This window comes from Clavelina lepadiformis, chromosome 1, assembly GCF_947623445.1.
Source record: "Clavelina lepadiformis chromosome 1, kaClaLepa1.1, whole genome shotgun sequence".
NCBI lineage: Eukaryota > Metazoa > Chordata > Ascidiacea > Aplousobranchia > Clavelinidae > Clavelina > Clavelina lepadiformis.
In genome coordinates this window covers 14,004,690-14,021,644 of record NC_135240.1, presented here as the reverse complement: position 1 = coordinate 14,021,644, position 16,955 = coordinate 14,004,690, and the positions used below count along the sequence as shown (strand labels likewise).

At 35.0% G+C, this 16,955-nt stretch overlaps 2 protein-coding genes across 11 annotated transcripts in view; both read left to right on the top strand.

Moving 5' to 3' along the window:
• The first annotated feature begins 2,078 nt into the window (after window positions 1-2,078).
• LOC143472265 (hydroxylysine kinase-like) lies at window positions 2,079-7,539 on the top strand. 2 transcript variants are annotated; one of them, XM_076969962.1, is made up of 7 exons: window positions 2,079-2,967; window positions 4,650-4,760; window positions 4,860-5,011; window positions 5,286-5,466; window positions 5,569-5,661; window positions 5,881-6,207; window positions 7,250-7,539. In XM_076969962.1, the coding sequence occupies exons 1-7, from the start codon at window positions 2,751-2,753 to the stop codon at window positions 7,336-7,338; spliced, it is 1,170 nt and encodes a 389-aa protein (XP_076826077.1). In that variant the 5' UTR covers window positions 2,079-2,750; the 3' UTR covers window positions 7,339-7,539. The 2 variants fall into 2 exon arrangements, with proteins under 2 accessions (XP_076826077.1, XP_076826078.1); XM_076969963.1 differs by having other exon boundaries at window positions 2,080-2,967; window positions 5,881-6,068.
• A 1,614-nt stretch (window positions 7,540-9,153) lies between these two features.
• The window catches only part of LOC143444274 (uncharacterized), a 28,729-nt gene continuing 20,927 nt past the window's right edge, over window positions 9,154-16,955 (top strand). For 8 of the 9 annotated variants that reach the window (XM_076943462.1, XM_076943460.1, XM_076943459.1 and 5 more), the window contains exons 1-17: window positions 9,154-9,497; window positions 9,663-9,846; window positions 9,936-10,054; window positions 10,140-10,223; window positions 10,535-10,579; window positions 11,133-11,291; window positions 11,416-11,535; window positions 11,720-11,857; window positions 11,986-12,075; window positions 13,432-13,588; window positions 13,660-13,811; window positions 13,918-14,033; window positions 14,116-14,238; window positions 14,323-14,437; window positions 14,618-14,794; window positions 15,140-16,611; window positions 16,842-16,955. In XM_076943462.1, coding sequence (XP_076799577.1) covers window positions 9,318-9,497; window positions 9,663-9,846; window positions 9,936-10,054; window positions 10,140-10,223; window positions 10,535-10,579; window positions 11,133-11,291; window positions 11,416-11,535; window positions 11,720-11,857; window positions 11,986-12,075; window positions 13,432-13,588; window positions 13,660-13,811; window positions 13,918-14,033; window positions 14,116-14,238; window positions 14,323-14,437; window positions 14,618-14,794; window positions 15,140-16,611; window positions 16,842-16,955 — 3,545 coding nt within the window. In that variant the 5' untranslated portion in view covers window positions 9,154-9,317. Of the gene's footprint in view, window positions 9,498-9,662; window positions 9,847-9,935; window positions 10,055-10,139; window positions 10,224-10,534; window positions 10,580-11,132; window positions 11,292-11,415; window positions 11,536-11,719; window positions 11,858-11,985; window positions 12,076-13,119; window positions 13,309-13,431; window positions 13,589-13,659; window positions 13,812-13,917; window positions 14,034-14,115; window positions 14,239-14,322; window positions 14,438-14,617; window positions 14,795-15,139; window positions 16,612-16,841 lie in introns of those variants that run through there. The other variant, XM_076943467.1, reaches the window with a different exon arrangement.

Genomic DNA, 16,955 nt, shown 5'->3' with positions numbered 1-16,955 from the left:
GCGAAGTCGCGCGTTGTGGCAGCTGTGTCTGAATACTTTTAATACTACGATAAAGGCTTAATTGCAGGTAGCTTAGGATAAGCTCCCAAATGGATATGGTAGCCTACTTTAGTTGTTAACGACTTCAGCTCCTATTCGAGCATTAATTTGGTATTGCATTTGGGCTGCATATATGTAACGAAATTATGTCACGCGTTATTCACAGTGTTTTGTATTTTACCGTTTTTGTGAGTTTGTTCTCTAGTGCGTTGATTGGTTGCAATTACCGTTGTTTGTATCACGTTTTGTGCACTTTTATCTTATCACTAATTTGGCGCCTTGCCTTTTGTACCCTATAAAAGCCGTTCGTTAAGTGATTTGAGTAGGTCGATTTTGGTTTTGGGTCGTAGAGGCTGTTGAATAAAATGAGTTGATTTCTTGGGTTTTACTGGTTGTGTCGCGGTTCACCGTGAATGTGGAAATTGAGCCTGACTGATGATACACGAAAGAAAAAGTTCTGTTACATATACATAGGCTATACTTTCTCTGTTCCTCGTAAATTTGTATGCAGAAAGCATGAGAAATGCCCTTGAAAGACTTTAAAGGGACTGTGCCAATGGCTGGAAGAAACCTAAACAACTTATAAGATATGCTACATGCGATGTTGTTATAATACTCGGCTCCATATATGAACTCTAAAAAACCTGTTGAACAGAGTGAAATCATTTAGCGAGGAATCAGGTCTAAAATTATATTCACAGAAAATAAAACTAATGGCAATCAGCGAGGTCCACACTTTACACTGTAGAGTGTAGACTCACTGTAGAGTCTACACAGCAACGCCAGTACGCTGAAAGTCATTAACACTTCAACTGAAAGGAGACAAAGTTTTTCTTGGAAGTTTTGTCAAACCAACATGACGACAACAAGGAAACTTATAAAAGAATCAGCTTTGCAAAATCAATATCATAAAGACTATATAGTGTTACTTAACAAAATATGGAAATTACGATGCATACGCAACTACGCAAGTGCCCCAAAGTATGTCTGACGCGTTTTTTGTCTTTCCTTTCGCAACATACGGCAGTGAACTATGGATTTGCAAGAAAACGAAGATAACACGAATAAATAGTTTAGAAATGTGTTACAGAAAACTTTTAAACATAGACTGATGGAAAGAAAAGGAAACAAACGTTTCCATTTCCTGTCGTATGTGTTATACGACAGGAAATTAACAAAGACTAGAACCGCAAAGACTTTGCTTTCACGCCTGAAAAACTTCTTATAAATCGTCTCGAAATGAACAGTATAGTCTCATATCTACTTGTACAGTCGATGGCAATGTAGATGGAACTTTCATAGTAGTCCTGCTCCTACTGTATTTAATAAGTTATAGCAATGCTTATAGCCGATAAGGAGTCGCAAACAAGAAAATGCATCAAGCGAAAAGCAATGAAGGCGTAAAACGCCTATACACATAGCTAAAAAACGGGTTCGTGGAGGGGGAGGAGGAGAAGTATGGCCCTCTCCCTAAATATGCTAGTGTTAACAAGTCTTTCTTGAGTCATCGACATGTGCAGCCGGTTTTCGATTAGTTTTAGTAAATAACATTCTCCAGTGCATACTAAATAAATAATAAGTAAATAAACAATGCAATTCCATTAGGCTACTTGGAAAACTAAAGTATAAAAAATACAAATAAAAAATTAAGACAAAACTGTAACTTTGATGAACATTTTTGATTTAAGTATAGCCTATATCACAGTGTTTTTGATCATTTATGGCAAAAGGCAGCTGGCCAAAAAGTGGTGGGTTCCTTGGGACCCGGATTGGAACATTATCTATTGTCCAGCACAATTGCATTAGGATAAAGATCAAGAGGAAGCCTCAAACAGTTAACCAAGGACAAGAAAATAGAATTGAATAGCGTCATATATAATGTATTTAGAGGGGAAGCACCGGACCAGGCTTTCGCCTCACGAACCCAACTTTTTTGGGCCTTAGACATTTTTACGTCTTCTTTCTTTTTCGTTTATCACATTTCTTTGTTTGCGACTACTTATCAGTCAAAACTAATAGATTTTACTCTAAGCTGTGTATGAGTTGGGTGAGATGAGTTATTTGCAATACTAATCAAAGAAAATACTAGAGCTGAAGACGTTAATACATAACAAGATTTGGCCGATGTCAATGCTGTCCAAGTGGAAAAACAGTCCTGAAGCGTAGGAGTATTTTATATTAAACTGCACGTTAAGAAATGTACCGGCTCATTATGGTGATGATTTTCACAAAATTTTATTCAGCTTGCCTTAAATACCCTGTTTAACTGTTGCAAAACTTTATATAATTACAGTCTAACTTTTTATAGAATAGTATTATTATTTCTGTCTGGTACGGGAGATGACCGAGTGTTGTTTATATTGAATAGGCCCATACGTGACGACACATATTTCATAATTTCATAACAAATTCATGTTCTGGATGATTTTTTGTACAGTATTTTATAGTTTGCATATAGATACTGTATTTCGAAGCAATAAAAGTTTTACTAATCAATATGGAGAACTAGCTTGCGAAAAGTATATCGGTGAATCGGCTAATTGACAAGACAAATGAAACCGATAATTGAGAAAACCGTTGCTTAAGGCATGGCATGAACGTTTCCTGCAATACAGACTTCCGGTTTGGTTTTTCTATATGTTATGACTAAAAATATGATACAGTTTCCAGTATAAATTCATTTCAAAATTCACTTTGCGCAGTCCTCGAAAATGAATACGTTAGATGGGTATAGATTTTCAACTGAAGATGCTGCTTGTTTGCTTGACAGTATGTATGGAATTAACAGTGTGAGTATAGAGGAGTTATATAGTTACGAAGACCAAAATTTTCACGTGATTTCAAAAAACTGTGAGAAGAATCCCAAGGTTTTCAGCACACAAGAATTTGTATTGAAAATTCTTAACGAGGAAAACTCTGAGGATGCAGGTTAGGCTTATACTTATTGTTATTAACTTATTAGTTAACATAACAACGGTAAATTCTATACATTTGAAATAGCTAATATATTAGGCTAAGTCATGTAACACAAGTCCGTTATGGCAACATGAAAAGTTTCATTATTTTTGCTGTTTGCTTCAAAATACGCTGGGCAAGAAACCTTTTTGCATTTTATTGGCATATACATTTTTCTGCGATAAATTAAATAATAATTGCTACTTGCTATAAGGTTTAGCGGCTGGTACTAAGCCTTTCGAATTCAATCTTTGTAACTTTTGTAGGCAGTCTTTCCTTTAACCTATAATAAAGCATTTCTTAAACGTCTGATTTAAAGCAAAAAATGGTGTTTAAATTCGGCGGTTGTAACTGAAATTTGATACAAGTTTTGGTGCGGTTTACAGTCGTTCAAGCTTTATAGCCCTTTCATACGGCGCGACTCAGTCGTAGGATTACATTATTGCATTACGTTCAGTGGAGCTTTTCACGTAGTCATGCCTTTGGACGAATGACAAAAGTTTGGGCCACATAGACCTGGGTCTTTCCTTCCGACAAATTAGGTCTTCCAACTCGTGAATGACGTATAATTGTATTGCGCTGTTTATACCGTAACACATTCGACCACACTTCACAAAAGTTGTACATGTTTCAGCACTTTTGAGTTATTACATTTTAATTTATTGTTTTTTGTGTTTCGTTGGCGTATCATAAGTCTGATTTGTTTTATGATTTACATGTGTTTTGCTGTACCCTTTTTTGTATGGTTTGTTGCGTTCCTTAAATATAGATATAGTATTGTTTTGTATTGGTCGCATTTTGTTCTCCGCACCTTCCGATTTTGCTGCCGGCTGCTCTTGTCCTTGCCGATTATATTGAATTCTTGTCGTTTTCCTCATCTGTACATTTAGCTATGTCAGATCATTTCGGCTTTGAGCGTTGGGTCTTGTGTTGGTTCTTGAAGTTGTTACTATTAGTGTGATCCCATATACTGCCAGTTTTTATGGTGAGTCAACGCCTTTTTTTCTGTCTACAGTTTTTGAATACAATAGTACCAAAGCTTGAGGGAAACTTTGGTACCATGGTTCACCGTTAGTGAAGCTATTGATTTTCCAACGCCTGGCTGAACCGCAAAAGTGTTTTGACTAGGAAGAGCAGAAAAATGTTGCCAATAACTGTGTAATCTAGATTCACGTGTAAACCAAATTTATTTTTTTTGGTCATGAATCTGCAAAAAAGTGAAAACGTACAACCATTGATTGCGGTTGTAGGTACCCCTTCCTAAAAATCTATAGTTGTCGGTTTCGGTAAGCATATAAGCCAATTAAAAAGATTTAAAATGAATGAGATTAAACTGGAAAAAATTCTTAAATTTTCAAATACGACCATTGTTCTATTAATATGATTTATTGATTCCAGACAATTCATCCGACATTCAGTTGAGTTATATAAGTTAAAACTAAAATAAGTTAAACTGAACGAAAAAACGTTTCACTAAAGGATAAAGTTTTAACAACTTTAATTTCTCTAATAAAGCTTCCATTTATGTTTGAATCTGAAGTAACCAGTTAATATTTAAGTTATTTTAATGGTAGACGTATTAAACCCTAAGAATATAGTATATATATATAGTGTCTTTAGTTTGTATCCTTCATTTAGTCACATAATTTGAACAGGTATTCAGAAGGACATTGTGCACTATTTGATACAATTGCAACAGGGTGGCTTCAATACTCCTGTCCCTATTCCAGCGGTTGATGGCAAATTAATAAAGATCAAAGAAAAAGGCGAGTTTTTTATATATGAAATTCAAAAAGGATTTTTTAAAGTTTCCTTTAATAGGTTATCACGGGAAAATTACTTACTCGCCGACCTTCTTTATACAGAATATGGTAAAGAATGCCACAAACATGTGGTGATGTTGTTTAGCTTTATACGTGATAAACCACTGCAAGATGTCAAGTTACACGAAGACGAGTTCTATCGCATAGTAAAAAGTATTGCAAAAATAGTAGCAAAAATGAACAAAATGCTTATGGTAAATAAAATTTTAATTCATTGTATTTAAATTGTAAATTAAAACAAATTAAATAATTTGAAGAACATATTAGCCTATAACGGTAAAAATATTGCTTACAAAATTATTTTTTTAGATAAAAAACTTTCAACTTAAACTTGATGTTTTTTCAACTGAAACTTAAGGTTTCTTTATGTAGTCTATATATGGACATATTGCCAACAAAGTGATTTCATTATTAAACCAGAAAACTGTTAACTTCAGCATTTATCTCCATGAATCAATAAACACGCAGGGAGAAAAATCTAACCACCTCAGCAGGACGACCAGTACTTGGTTACTAGAAAATTTAAACGAAGGTAACGTGTTGCCTCGTTTATCTATTGTGAAGAACGACAAAACACGTCGCCTATGCCGCCAGGTTGTGGAGAAATTTACAAAAGAAGTTATACCTCACCTTTCAAAACTGCGTTTTGGTAAGCTTGCGTACTTGCTTGTATTTACAGTACTTTACGGGATATTACGTTTATTCGAGAGAGTTTTTTTGGAAAGCTGTTTGACTCTGCTATTATATACAGGTATCATAAACAACGACATCAACGAAGGAAATATTATCCTTGAGCAAACGAGCGCTTTAAAAAAATTAGATACGAACACATGGAAAGTTTCAGGTAGGCCTACATATATACACAACTATATTGAAGCTATATAGGCTTATTTGTATATATGGGTTCAAGTAATGTTTCAAGCCTAGGTGAAGTGTTTAAAAATATGTTTTTATTTTCAGCTTTATCTCGAGCTCACAGAAATCATTTAAGCGTATTTTGGAAGTTAAAAGAAGTAACAGGCTTGATAAACATCTGTCCATGAAATACCGGTTTATTTTACAGGACTCATAGATTTTGGAGAGCTGGCAGACAGTAAATGCTTGTTTGAGGTTGCCACTCTTTTGGCCCACATGATGAGACACGCCAAAGAACGCCATTTTAGTGCAAACAAAACAGCGTGTCTAATACTAGAAGGATACGAGGAAGTTTTGAAATTAACAAAAGAAGAAAGAGATTGCCTATATCTGTCGGTGAATGCTCGACTGGTGATCCTAATCTGTTCTACTAATTATTATCTGACAAAGATGCAACACGTTTACAAGCGAAGTATAGTGGAAGGCTATCATCGAAACAGTGTGCTCTTGCTGGAACATCTATGGCAAACAAGTAGTGAAGAAATTACTACAGAGTGGTTCAAAAGTGATACGCAGTTGACTAAATAATTAGCAGAAAAGCTGCAGTAAAGTACCCAGAATTCATTTAAAAATTTGAAATAAATTGATATCAGTATGTATAAATTTTCTAATCTATAATAAGTTTAATACTTTGAGCTAAAGATTTTACTTAATGATTGCAACATCGAGAATCTTTATTTGAATTGTTAGATCTGATTTGCATCACTTCATAACATGTTAGACCTACCTTGTCGCGGCAGATATATACGGCCAACGTTCTCCCGCATTTTGAATGTACATTTTTGTACCCTCATTTGATCCAAGAGGTTTAAATGTGGGACCGTATGGCGAAGGGGTCGTGTAAGTGGGGTGGTAGCGTCAGTAGATTTCCGGAAGTATGACGTCACAATTGTACACATTACTGCATTGCTAACATAGCCTAGGACCTGGAGTATATAGAGTGTTTTTGTTTCGTATCTGGTGAATTTCGTGCACATGTTTTGAATCTGGTTCACAGAACCTAGAAGATAGGCTGTATATTTTTCTTTCATAAACAGTTTCAAATCTTTTAAACGTTTTAAAATCAGTTAAAAAACTGTTGAAAAATAAGGAACTGTCGCTGAAAATTCATTTGCAGTATGGGTATGCCATGCAATGCACTAACATGTGTGTGTGTTTCGAGTTTCGAGTTAAAAAGTTTGCGAATTTTTCGATCATTATGGATTAATAGTCATGTTAGGCGGGGTTCAATAAGTTGCTTCGTGCCAACTTTATTGCGGTCGCGGTCTGGATACGGAAGTGGTCGCGTTGGCGAAATAGAATGTTAACATTGCAATGGCAGGATATTGCGTGCCGGTTGAAGTGGTCGTGATAACGGTGTGGTCGCGTTAACGGGGTAGTCCTTAACAGGAGTTCCACCGTATTTCTCGTCTGTAAATCTAATACTATTTGCTATCTGAAACATAAGATGATACTTGTCATTGTTTATATTTGATTTATCTTTCCTACGCACTCATCCGATTTATTTCCTTTTACAGAAAAGATGAAGGTTGTACTACAACACCTACAATACAGTACCGCTAACACAACCTGCAAATCTAGAAGTTTTATTTTTCAATGGAATTAAAATGTTTGCTCGGGCCAACATTTTATGAATTTGCCATACTATTTGTACAATATTTCCTCAAAAATGTTATAGTATTGTATGTAGAGGTGCTTTCTCTCTTATTATTTCTCAATTTATTGCCATTTGAAATCCTTTAACTGTAAGTCAAGGTGTCAAGTGCAGGCATTATCACTTAACAAGTAACTGATTTCGACTGGCAAATCGTGATCACTTTATGTGAAACTTAAGCAAAAGGTTTCTCTATACACCCAATTTACTAACTAACAGTTTCCAAAATTCGTGATTAACACCCAGCCACAATTTATGATCACACTCGAAATCACAATTCTGTGTCAGACAAAACAACAAAATTCTTTAGATAAGTTAAATGTGTACTTTCCGCATTCCTTAACAAACAGAGAACGAATAACTTGTAAATTGATAGGTCATTCTTCATTGTGACGCCTCATAAGTTAATTGATTTTAACATCTATTCATTAATAACAATGGTTGGATTGAGTAACGTGACCACCATGGTAACATCTATTATATTATCACTTTGTGGTTGCCAGATCAGCCAGGGCTGAGCCAAAGTCGATTATATTCTTGTTAGCTTAAGTTCTTGTTGAATGTTGATAAAGAAAAAACATTGTTTTTGATCATTTGAACAAATAACAGAGCAGCTGCCATTAGCTAAAAATTTTCAATCTACAAAGCTGGTTTGAAAATTGTTTTAGGTTCACCCGATGACGTTTGAATTACGTTGCTAGTTTGTTAATTCTTACTGGAAAGCTTATAGGTTGCCCCGGATTTCACTTTGCGCAAAAAGGTGGCTTATGCGTCAATTTATCGCCGCAGAACGGAAATTGTGCCGTAAGGTGTAGTATCATAATCTTTATCTTCGGAATGAGGAAAGTCTTTGCACGACTTGAATTTTACAATTGGCTGGCAATATTGAAAAATGTTTCCAAATGATCGTGAAGTCAGTCGTTCCGAATACAGTCACTCATTCGCAGGATGGGACGCCACACGCATCGTTTTGTGTATCTAACCGCCTATCTCTAACAGCATGTGCCTGCTTGACCTACTTATGATAAAATGGTCACTTTGTTAAGAGAATGCGAGCAATGAGCACGTAATAAGTTGATTTTAGTTTTTTAGGGTTTATTTGAAGTTAGATCTAAATTAGACGGTATATGTAAACTGTTATAAAGTTTAAGTTACGTTAACAAGAAATTGTGGACAATAGGTTTGCAAGCAAGACATATTTCGGTGAAATGGTCACAGCTCTCATCTAAACGTTTACTTGATTTCGGTAAACAATCGAGTAACGTTGATATAATAGAAAAAGTACTGTAACGATAAGAGGCATGCACGTCTAGGCAGGCTGTAATTTAGTTTTGCATGTTATTATATGCAACGACCAACTCCTAATAATCCATTGAAAATGCCAGTATAAAATTTATTTCATTTACTTGTTGTATTGGTCTTTGAAGCATTGCACCCATTTTAAAGGTCAAGGTGAAAAATGTTAATTTTTTTAAACGCAACGTATACATGAGTGTTTATGTGAAAAAATCGTATTTACTAAAATAGTATATCGAAATTGTATGCAATGGTTGGAGTAAACAAACAACTTTTCATGGAAACACAGGCAACCAGAATAAATTGATTAGTACCAAAGTCCACTTATTAGTATTAGTACCACTTCTTTCTATAACTGTACTGCCACAAGTGTTTTTAAGACGTTTTATGAAACTCATGTCATATAATGTTACCCTGAGTAAATAAATTTGACTTTACAAAAAAATGCTTAAATATCATTTATCAAAGCATGCTCCACAACAAACACTGTGAGGGTGGTGATAACAATAGGAAAGGAGTGTATAAAATGTCTGCGTAATCATTGTGAGGCTTTCGTGGAAAGTGATTTGTTATTGAGGACGCTTGTCACAACATTGATAAAAACATTTGTGATTTGAAAGGACAAACAAATCAAAATGAGCCAAGGTAGAAAGGAAGATATGTTTTCAACTATAACAAGAAATCCGGATATCGGTGGGAACTTTCAAGACGAGTCAGTCGAGTCTTCACTTTCATGCGAACCATTTGAGGGTGAATTTTGTGCCAAAGAATTATTAAATCAACCTTGTATGGAAACTTTCGACTTGAGAAAAAGTGTAAGTATTTAAGTTTATTTAAGTGTACCAAATTCTACTACTCTGTTTATGTCGATTTTGAGCAAAAAATATGGAAGTGTGCTGACATAAAGCACGTTTTGTGTACTTTTACTTATATACATGAAACAAGCTAAGAAGGTAAAGATTCCTTAAACCAATTTTCAGAACAAAGAAGACGATAAGAGCGCGGTCGATAATGCGTTGATAGCAAGTGATTTTGAAGAAAGACAAGATAGTATTAACAGTGAAAACAAGGAATTACGTGACGTCGAAAAAATGCCAAAAAGAATCACATCTAGACCGCAAGATCGCGCTATCCAAAAAGGAGGTCATCGGCCAACTGGAAAAAGTAGATTTCTGATTGTTTTTTATGTATTTATTTAGGCTAAACGTTTGTGCTTATTTTTGTTTATTACTCCGGATTAAAAATTTCTCCAGGTCCTAAGTTAAAGACATTTTGGGAACCCCAATCGACTGAACACCGACGTCACTCGTCCGTAAGCGTTACTTCATTTCAAGTCAAACCAACTTATTTTTCTGGCGATGAAGAAAAACTAGTAAGCATTTACCATCATGTTATTACATTTTATGAAAAGCTTTCCTTTCATTATTTGGTTTTATTTTCATTACCATTTTCCTAAGGATAAGGAGCAAATCGACAGGAGTACCAAATCGGGCATGAGACGATATTCATCAACCGGGGATTTACGGAATGCTGGCAGTGATGTAAGTTTCTAATTTCATTTTTGCTTGATATTTGGTTAGTTTTTGCCCTTGTAATTCGGGTAGAAACACTATATTTTTGGCGACGTTAGCAGGCAGTTCTTTATGGATGTAACAATTGTTTTGATTTTAAATCTAAAACCGAAAACCTCAAAACAATTTCAACAAACCTCAAACAGTACCAGCAAAAAAAATTTTGGAATTACAGTTATAAAACATACAAATTTTTGGTTCATGTCGCAAAGTTGTTGATTTATATTATAATATCTTGTACAATTACTTAACTCTTACACTACACATTTTGTTATTTGTAGACATCAGCTAAACGCAGGGTTTTGCCGAATTTATCTTTTTGTAAGGTATGGATCGTACTATGATAAACTTAAAGACAACATACATGTATTGAAAAATGTAACATAGATATTTCATGATATTGTATTTGCCCATGTGAAAGATTGAATATTGTGTTAAAGGTAACAACATAGTTGCGCCATTGCCTTTTCCCAGTAATCTGTTTCATATCATTTAATGCACGTTGGTCAAAAATGACAAACATCTTGCCGCCTGTGTAACCTAGCGGTATGCGCTAGCGTCCCAGAGGAGGTCGTTTTGACGCTACCTCATAGAACACGGCTGTGTTTTGGAAAGGCACTTAAAGACATACCTAAGTGTGTGTAACTGATGGGCATAAAGATTGACTTCGCTCGGCTTCCTAATGACTTAATCCAAATCTTCATCAGCAGGCTTATGCTCCTGCATCAGCAAGTTTAAGTCGGCATACGATAAAAAAACAACATGTTGCATGCATGGTGTTTGAATCTTATAGCATACTTTTAAATGGAGTCGAATAAAATATTTACGACTTTCGATATTTTAAAACCATTTCTATTGTACATTATCTGATTTTTTAAGAGAGTTGCCAGTGAGTCCGACGATGGAGGAGCCTGGTCTGACTCTCAAGAACAAATCAGGATACCCGATGCCCCAATTGACCGACAAACGCTTGAAGCCCAGTTCAAGCTCCTATATCATGAAAACATGAAACTGGATAAGGCTTATGAAGTGTTGCAAGTACATACTAACCACGAAAGCACCTATTTCCTTTATAAAAGTTAACAGAAATGTTGAAAAAAAACGTAATAGAAACACAACCAATCACATCAATTATTTGTCGAAAGTGCTCTTAAATTTATAGGAGAAAGTGCGATCGGAAAGTCCGCATATTCTGTCAAAACAATTTCTTAGTCCAAGAGAAGCTGAATGGCAAAAAGAAAAGATGAGTTTGCAAAGAGAGATACAACAACTGAATGAAACTGCAAGTGATTTTTGATTCTTCCTTAAACTTTCAATATCGACTTTTTGGCTTACTATGCTAAACAACAAAAGGGCAATTTGCGCTAAATCATAATTTTCGTGTAATGGATCAAAACGTTGCAGATAGAGAATTAATTTTACTTGTTGGATTTTACATCATCATCATTTTTTCTAATACTATTTAGATCCTCCTGTTGCGAGAAAACTTGAAAATTGAACAACAACATAAAAAAATATCTAAAGGCGAAACAAACATCACTCTTTCAACAATGGATACAGAAATGTGCTGGCGAGGTCAATTGCAGCAATTGCAAAATGTCAAGGTGTTTGATGTTGTACAGCATGCAACCAAGGCCCAATATGGCAAAAAAATAGATCTTTCCTGCCTAAACTCAGGTTAAACGCATTAAGCATTAGGCATCTTGCATAAATTCTATTTTTTTTGATTTAGGATGAAGAAATTACCCGCTTAAAAGAGCAGGTCTCGTATTGGATGAAACATTCTGCTGGTCAACATGAGAATGCATACGAGTTAAAAAAGGTTAGCACTATTTTTACTGACATTACGATGACACTAATTCTTAAGGAGTTATTGTTTATTAATTATTAAATTTAAACGATATAATGTACCTTATAGTTGCATATGCTTATAAACAACTAAAGGCGTGAAAAGAATTCATTATGTGTCTTGGAGGTTCAGGCTAATATTGCTTTTAAAAGAAGAAAACATTAGTCCGCAGGGTGGCACTTTATACCTCCAATGTTAATTTTTGTTCATCTCTGTAAGAAACCGTTTTGCGTTGGCTGTTTGCTGTACGTGAGCCTTCTGCTAGAGGCAGAAGGTCGTGACAACGGATCGAAAAATTAGCAGTGTGTAAGTTGAATATAAAACAAATGAACATTCGATTGCAACAAATAGTGTAGCCAGCAGTTGATAACTGTATTTGTACAGCCGGTATTAAGGTAGTTTGAGAAAAATGTTTGTACATGCTATAACGAAATGTATTTGTCGCAACGAAAAGTGCACACTTAGCAGTTTTTAAAACGACACTCGACAGTATATTCGTCCTTTAGATGCTATTTGTACAACACATTTAATATCTCTTGTAGTTAGAGTAGCAAGGTTATCGATATTGTGGTAAAAACGCTCGGTGCTTGAACAAAATTGCTAAGTAACAATTACTTAGCTCTGTAACCAAAATAGAAATTCATTAATATGCAGGCTCATGGCGATCAAATACTATACCAGAAAAAACAGTGCAATTTAGGCCTTAAAATTTACGATTTATTAAAGAAACATGTGTGTGAAATTTCAGTTGTTTTGTCGTTGATTTTGTATATCAAAACATGGAGCAAGGAAAATTTGCTTTCCTATCAACAAAACTGAATTATCTTGGTTGATTAGTACATAAAATTTTTATTTAAATCCTTGATAGAAATACATGTCGAGGGAAATAAAGTGAAATACGTTAGTCAGCGTTTTCCTATTCACAGTAATAAAAACAAGTTACTCGACATGGTATCCACGGGACGACCCTTTAGCTTTATTGTTCTTATTAAAGCATATACTGTTTCCATTGTACAACTGTTATGAAAAGGACACTGCTTATCGTCTTAACGGAGCATATAAGAATCAAATGTAGCTACACCTGTACAACAACAAAGTTTGAAAACTTATGTTAGTGTCAGATAAATGCGTTTGGTTAACTGGTCAATGTTGAACCAAAAGGTTATTTCATACTGAATTGTAATGTTTCGAAAACGTCAAAGTGATGTAAGTAGTTACAATATACTTCTGTTTTTCAATAACAATTTCAAATTCGAGTGCTTAAAATCACAATTAATCATGTTAAAACGCTTATATGGACCTATGTGTTTAAACATTTGTTTCTTTAAGGAAAGGGTCGCAGAGCTGGAACAATCGGAAGCTGCCCTTAAATGCCAAATCATAAATTTAGAAAATCAGTTGGTTCAAGCGAAGTCGGATCTTGCTACAGCAAAAACTGAAAATGATGATTTGGGCGAACATTGCAACAGGCTGGAAAACTGCTTAGGTTCTACAAATGGGTTGTCAGTAACGCTGCACGTAGATAGAACCTTTTCTTGAACAGTCCTATTTTTTCAGCTGTACTTGACGCTGAAAAGCTGCTGTTAGACGAGCTAAAGAAAGAAAACGGTCAATTGCGAACAAAACTATCAACTGCAGAATCTGATATAACAACCCTCGCTGGAAAGTTAGCAAGCTTGGCCGATGATAATTCGGCTTTCGAAAAAAAGGTGGGAATGTTTGTGGCTTTTAAACTTTGTTATTTCATGGACAAGGTTTTAATGGCGCTGGATTATAGTTATAAATTCCTGTACTATATTCAGTATGATTTTTTAGATTGCGTCAATGACAAACGAAGCTAGTCAACACAATGACGACAGCAAAAATGCATTGCAAAATGTTATGAAAAACAATAAAAAATGGAAAAGTGAATGCGATGCCTTAAAAGAAAGGCAAGAAAGCACGATATAGAAAAGCTTTATGCGAGTTTTCATTTGCAATTACACTTAACAAACCCATGTTCGCTTTGCTAAGGTGCTCTATTTTGGAAACTGTGAAAGAAAACCTGGTAGAACAAATGAAGTCGTTAGAGGAAGATCATAGCAACGAATCCGATAAGTTTGCCGAAAAGATAAGGAAATTAAACGAAAAAATCATGTAAGCACAAATATTTTTTTATGGTTCTTTATCAAGTTCATTTCAAGAACCACACACTTTTCACATGTCAGCGTTTATTTGCAGATTGATTCAGAATGAACGAGAAAGTTTGAAAGATACCAAGGAGAAATTGGATTTGGATCAGGAACTAAGTCTAAACATGACTGAAAAACTGAATCAGCGAATCAACGACTTGCAAGTAAGCATGTTGAAAGCGTGCGTTTCAAAACAATTCTTTATTTATATTAATAGCGAAGGAGTGCATGATGCAATTGAGCCGTATACGTTAATTCCATTCTGTGCTGATATTCTCCACAAGGTCAGGATAACGTTTTGACTGGTTATATGTTATGTCTTATTTATAAATGCTTTTTGGCAGGATCATATTGAAACATTGAAATCGCAACTTGAAAGCCAGAAGGAAAAACTTTCTGACCTGCAGGATGTCGACAAACGTTTAACATCGGCAACAAAAGATAAGTGCTCATTTGAAGCAGCATATAAGCAAATGGAAGCGGAAAATTATGCCTTGCAAAATCGACTGAAGAACGAACAAGTAAGAAAAGCAGATAAATTGAATAAACACCTAGAAAATGTTAGGTATAATATTTGAAGAAAATCAAAAAACTGAGCTTCATCTCATATGTTGATACTACGACCTGATAATTATTGCTAATCATTACATAATTGTTTAATTTATATAGATATGCAGTGGACGATTTCACCAAAGTTCTTTTATAAACATATTTTTATATCTAGTTCCAAGTACATCAAGGCATAGAATATTCATAGCTGTTCTCCTAGTATTTAATCATCCAAATAGATATAGAACGTACTTGAGCATATTCTGCTTGTTTAGAGAAAATTGATATTTTATCACGGCCACAATATTTTAAATCAGAAACGTTTGGCCGAATCGTTTGAACGCGCCAATATGCAACTCATGGATGAAACTGATGAAATGGGAAAACGACAACGAAATCTGCTGACAGAAAATCAGGCACTGCGTCTTCGGTCAAGCTCAAGAGCTTTTGACGCCATGATAGGGCAAAAACTTCGTGAAAGCCTTCGTCAAACAGTCAGACTGTGTGAAGAAAAACTTCAGGATTTGAAAACGGATGGAGGTCGAGAAGTAATGGAATTTACGCGAAGGCGCACAAAAGTTCAAGATTCTTATTTAGCAGTCGAATTTTCTTTTGAGTTGTTGAACCCGATTGATGTGCATGTGCTATCGGATGAAGATGCGGCCAAATTTTTGAACACTTTTGCCTTGCAGTTGATGGGAACAAATTTTGAAGACCTCCGACAGTTGCAAAATGAAAGTCCACGACTGGATGATATTAAATCCATTTCTCAGTTAACTGATGACGTTAAAGAAAACAGCAGCCTGATGAAATCTATGGATCGAATTCAAAACGTTATCTCAATTCTCGGAGACCAGTGTGTTAAGAGTATTTCTTCAATGTACCAACTCTTAGAAGAGAACAAACGTTTACAAGAGCAATTAGAACAGTCTACAAAGGCTGTCAAAGAAACAACAGCGCTGCAGAAAGACATAAATTTAATTACAAAAAGAGAATCGGTGTTAAACGACGAACTTGGTTCAGTTCAGGTTGCCTTTGAAAAATTATCGGCTAAAACAACAACCTTAGAGCAAGAAAAATTAGAATTAATGAAGGAGGTTGAAAAGTTAAAAGGTAATTCTAATCTGAAGATAATTTTAGATGAAACAACTAAATTACTTGAAGACTCTCAGCTAGAAAACCAAAAGCTGCGTTCTGAAATTAAAACGTGGAAGCACAAAGTTCATGAAACAGAAAAAAGTTTAGAGGAAAAAACTAAATCGCTTAAATCTGACCTCAACTTATCTTTGCAAGCTGAATCGGACCTTCGAGCTCGTTTAGATGCAACTCAGCGTGCTGGAGAAGAACTTATCCTTCGCGTTCATGAAATCAAGGAGGAAAGATCTCGGCTGATTGAAAAACATCGTGATGAAAAAGAAAATTTCACAAAAGAATTAGAAGCTAAAAACAATTTGCTTGATGCCGCCGAGAGAGATAAAGCCAGGGCAAACGAAAGCAACCAAATATTGAAAACCGAAGTAGAAAAACTCAAAGAAGATATACAAGATAGTTTGACCAGACTCTCAAGCAGAGATAATGAGTTTGCAGAAAAACAATCCGCTGTTGATGTTCTAAGCAAACAATACAGCGAACTTGAACTAGAGAATACTGAGTTGAAAATTAAACTTGATTCTGTAAAAACAGAGAAGGAATCGGACCACAGCAATCAGATTAAAATCTTACAAAACGAAAAGAAGGCTCTTTCTGAAAAAGCGGATGATTTGGAAACGTCTGTACAAGAGCAAGCTAAGTGAGTAATACAATAGAACATATTCATATTCACCGCTACAATAGAAGCAGACCATAGATTTTGACATTGCTGCTATCGAGAATTAACAACTAAGTACGATTTATATCGACCAATAAGCTTAATTACTTTTCATTATAGTTGCTTTTTTATCATTAATCTACAGATCAAATTATTTACCTCATTTTGGAGAAGCGCTATTTGTTATTGCATTAATTTTTATGTTACCGCAGAATCATGTCTAATTTGGAATTTAATCTTAAGAATACAAATAATCATCTGTATGAACAGCAGCAAAATACTCAAGAAGAAAGGAATTGTCTGCAACTTGAGATGGAAGAACTCAG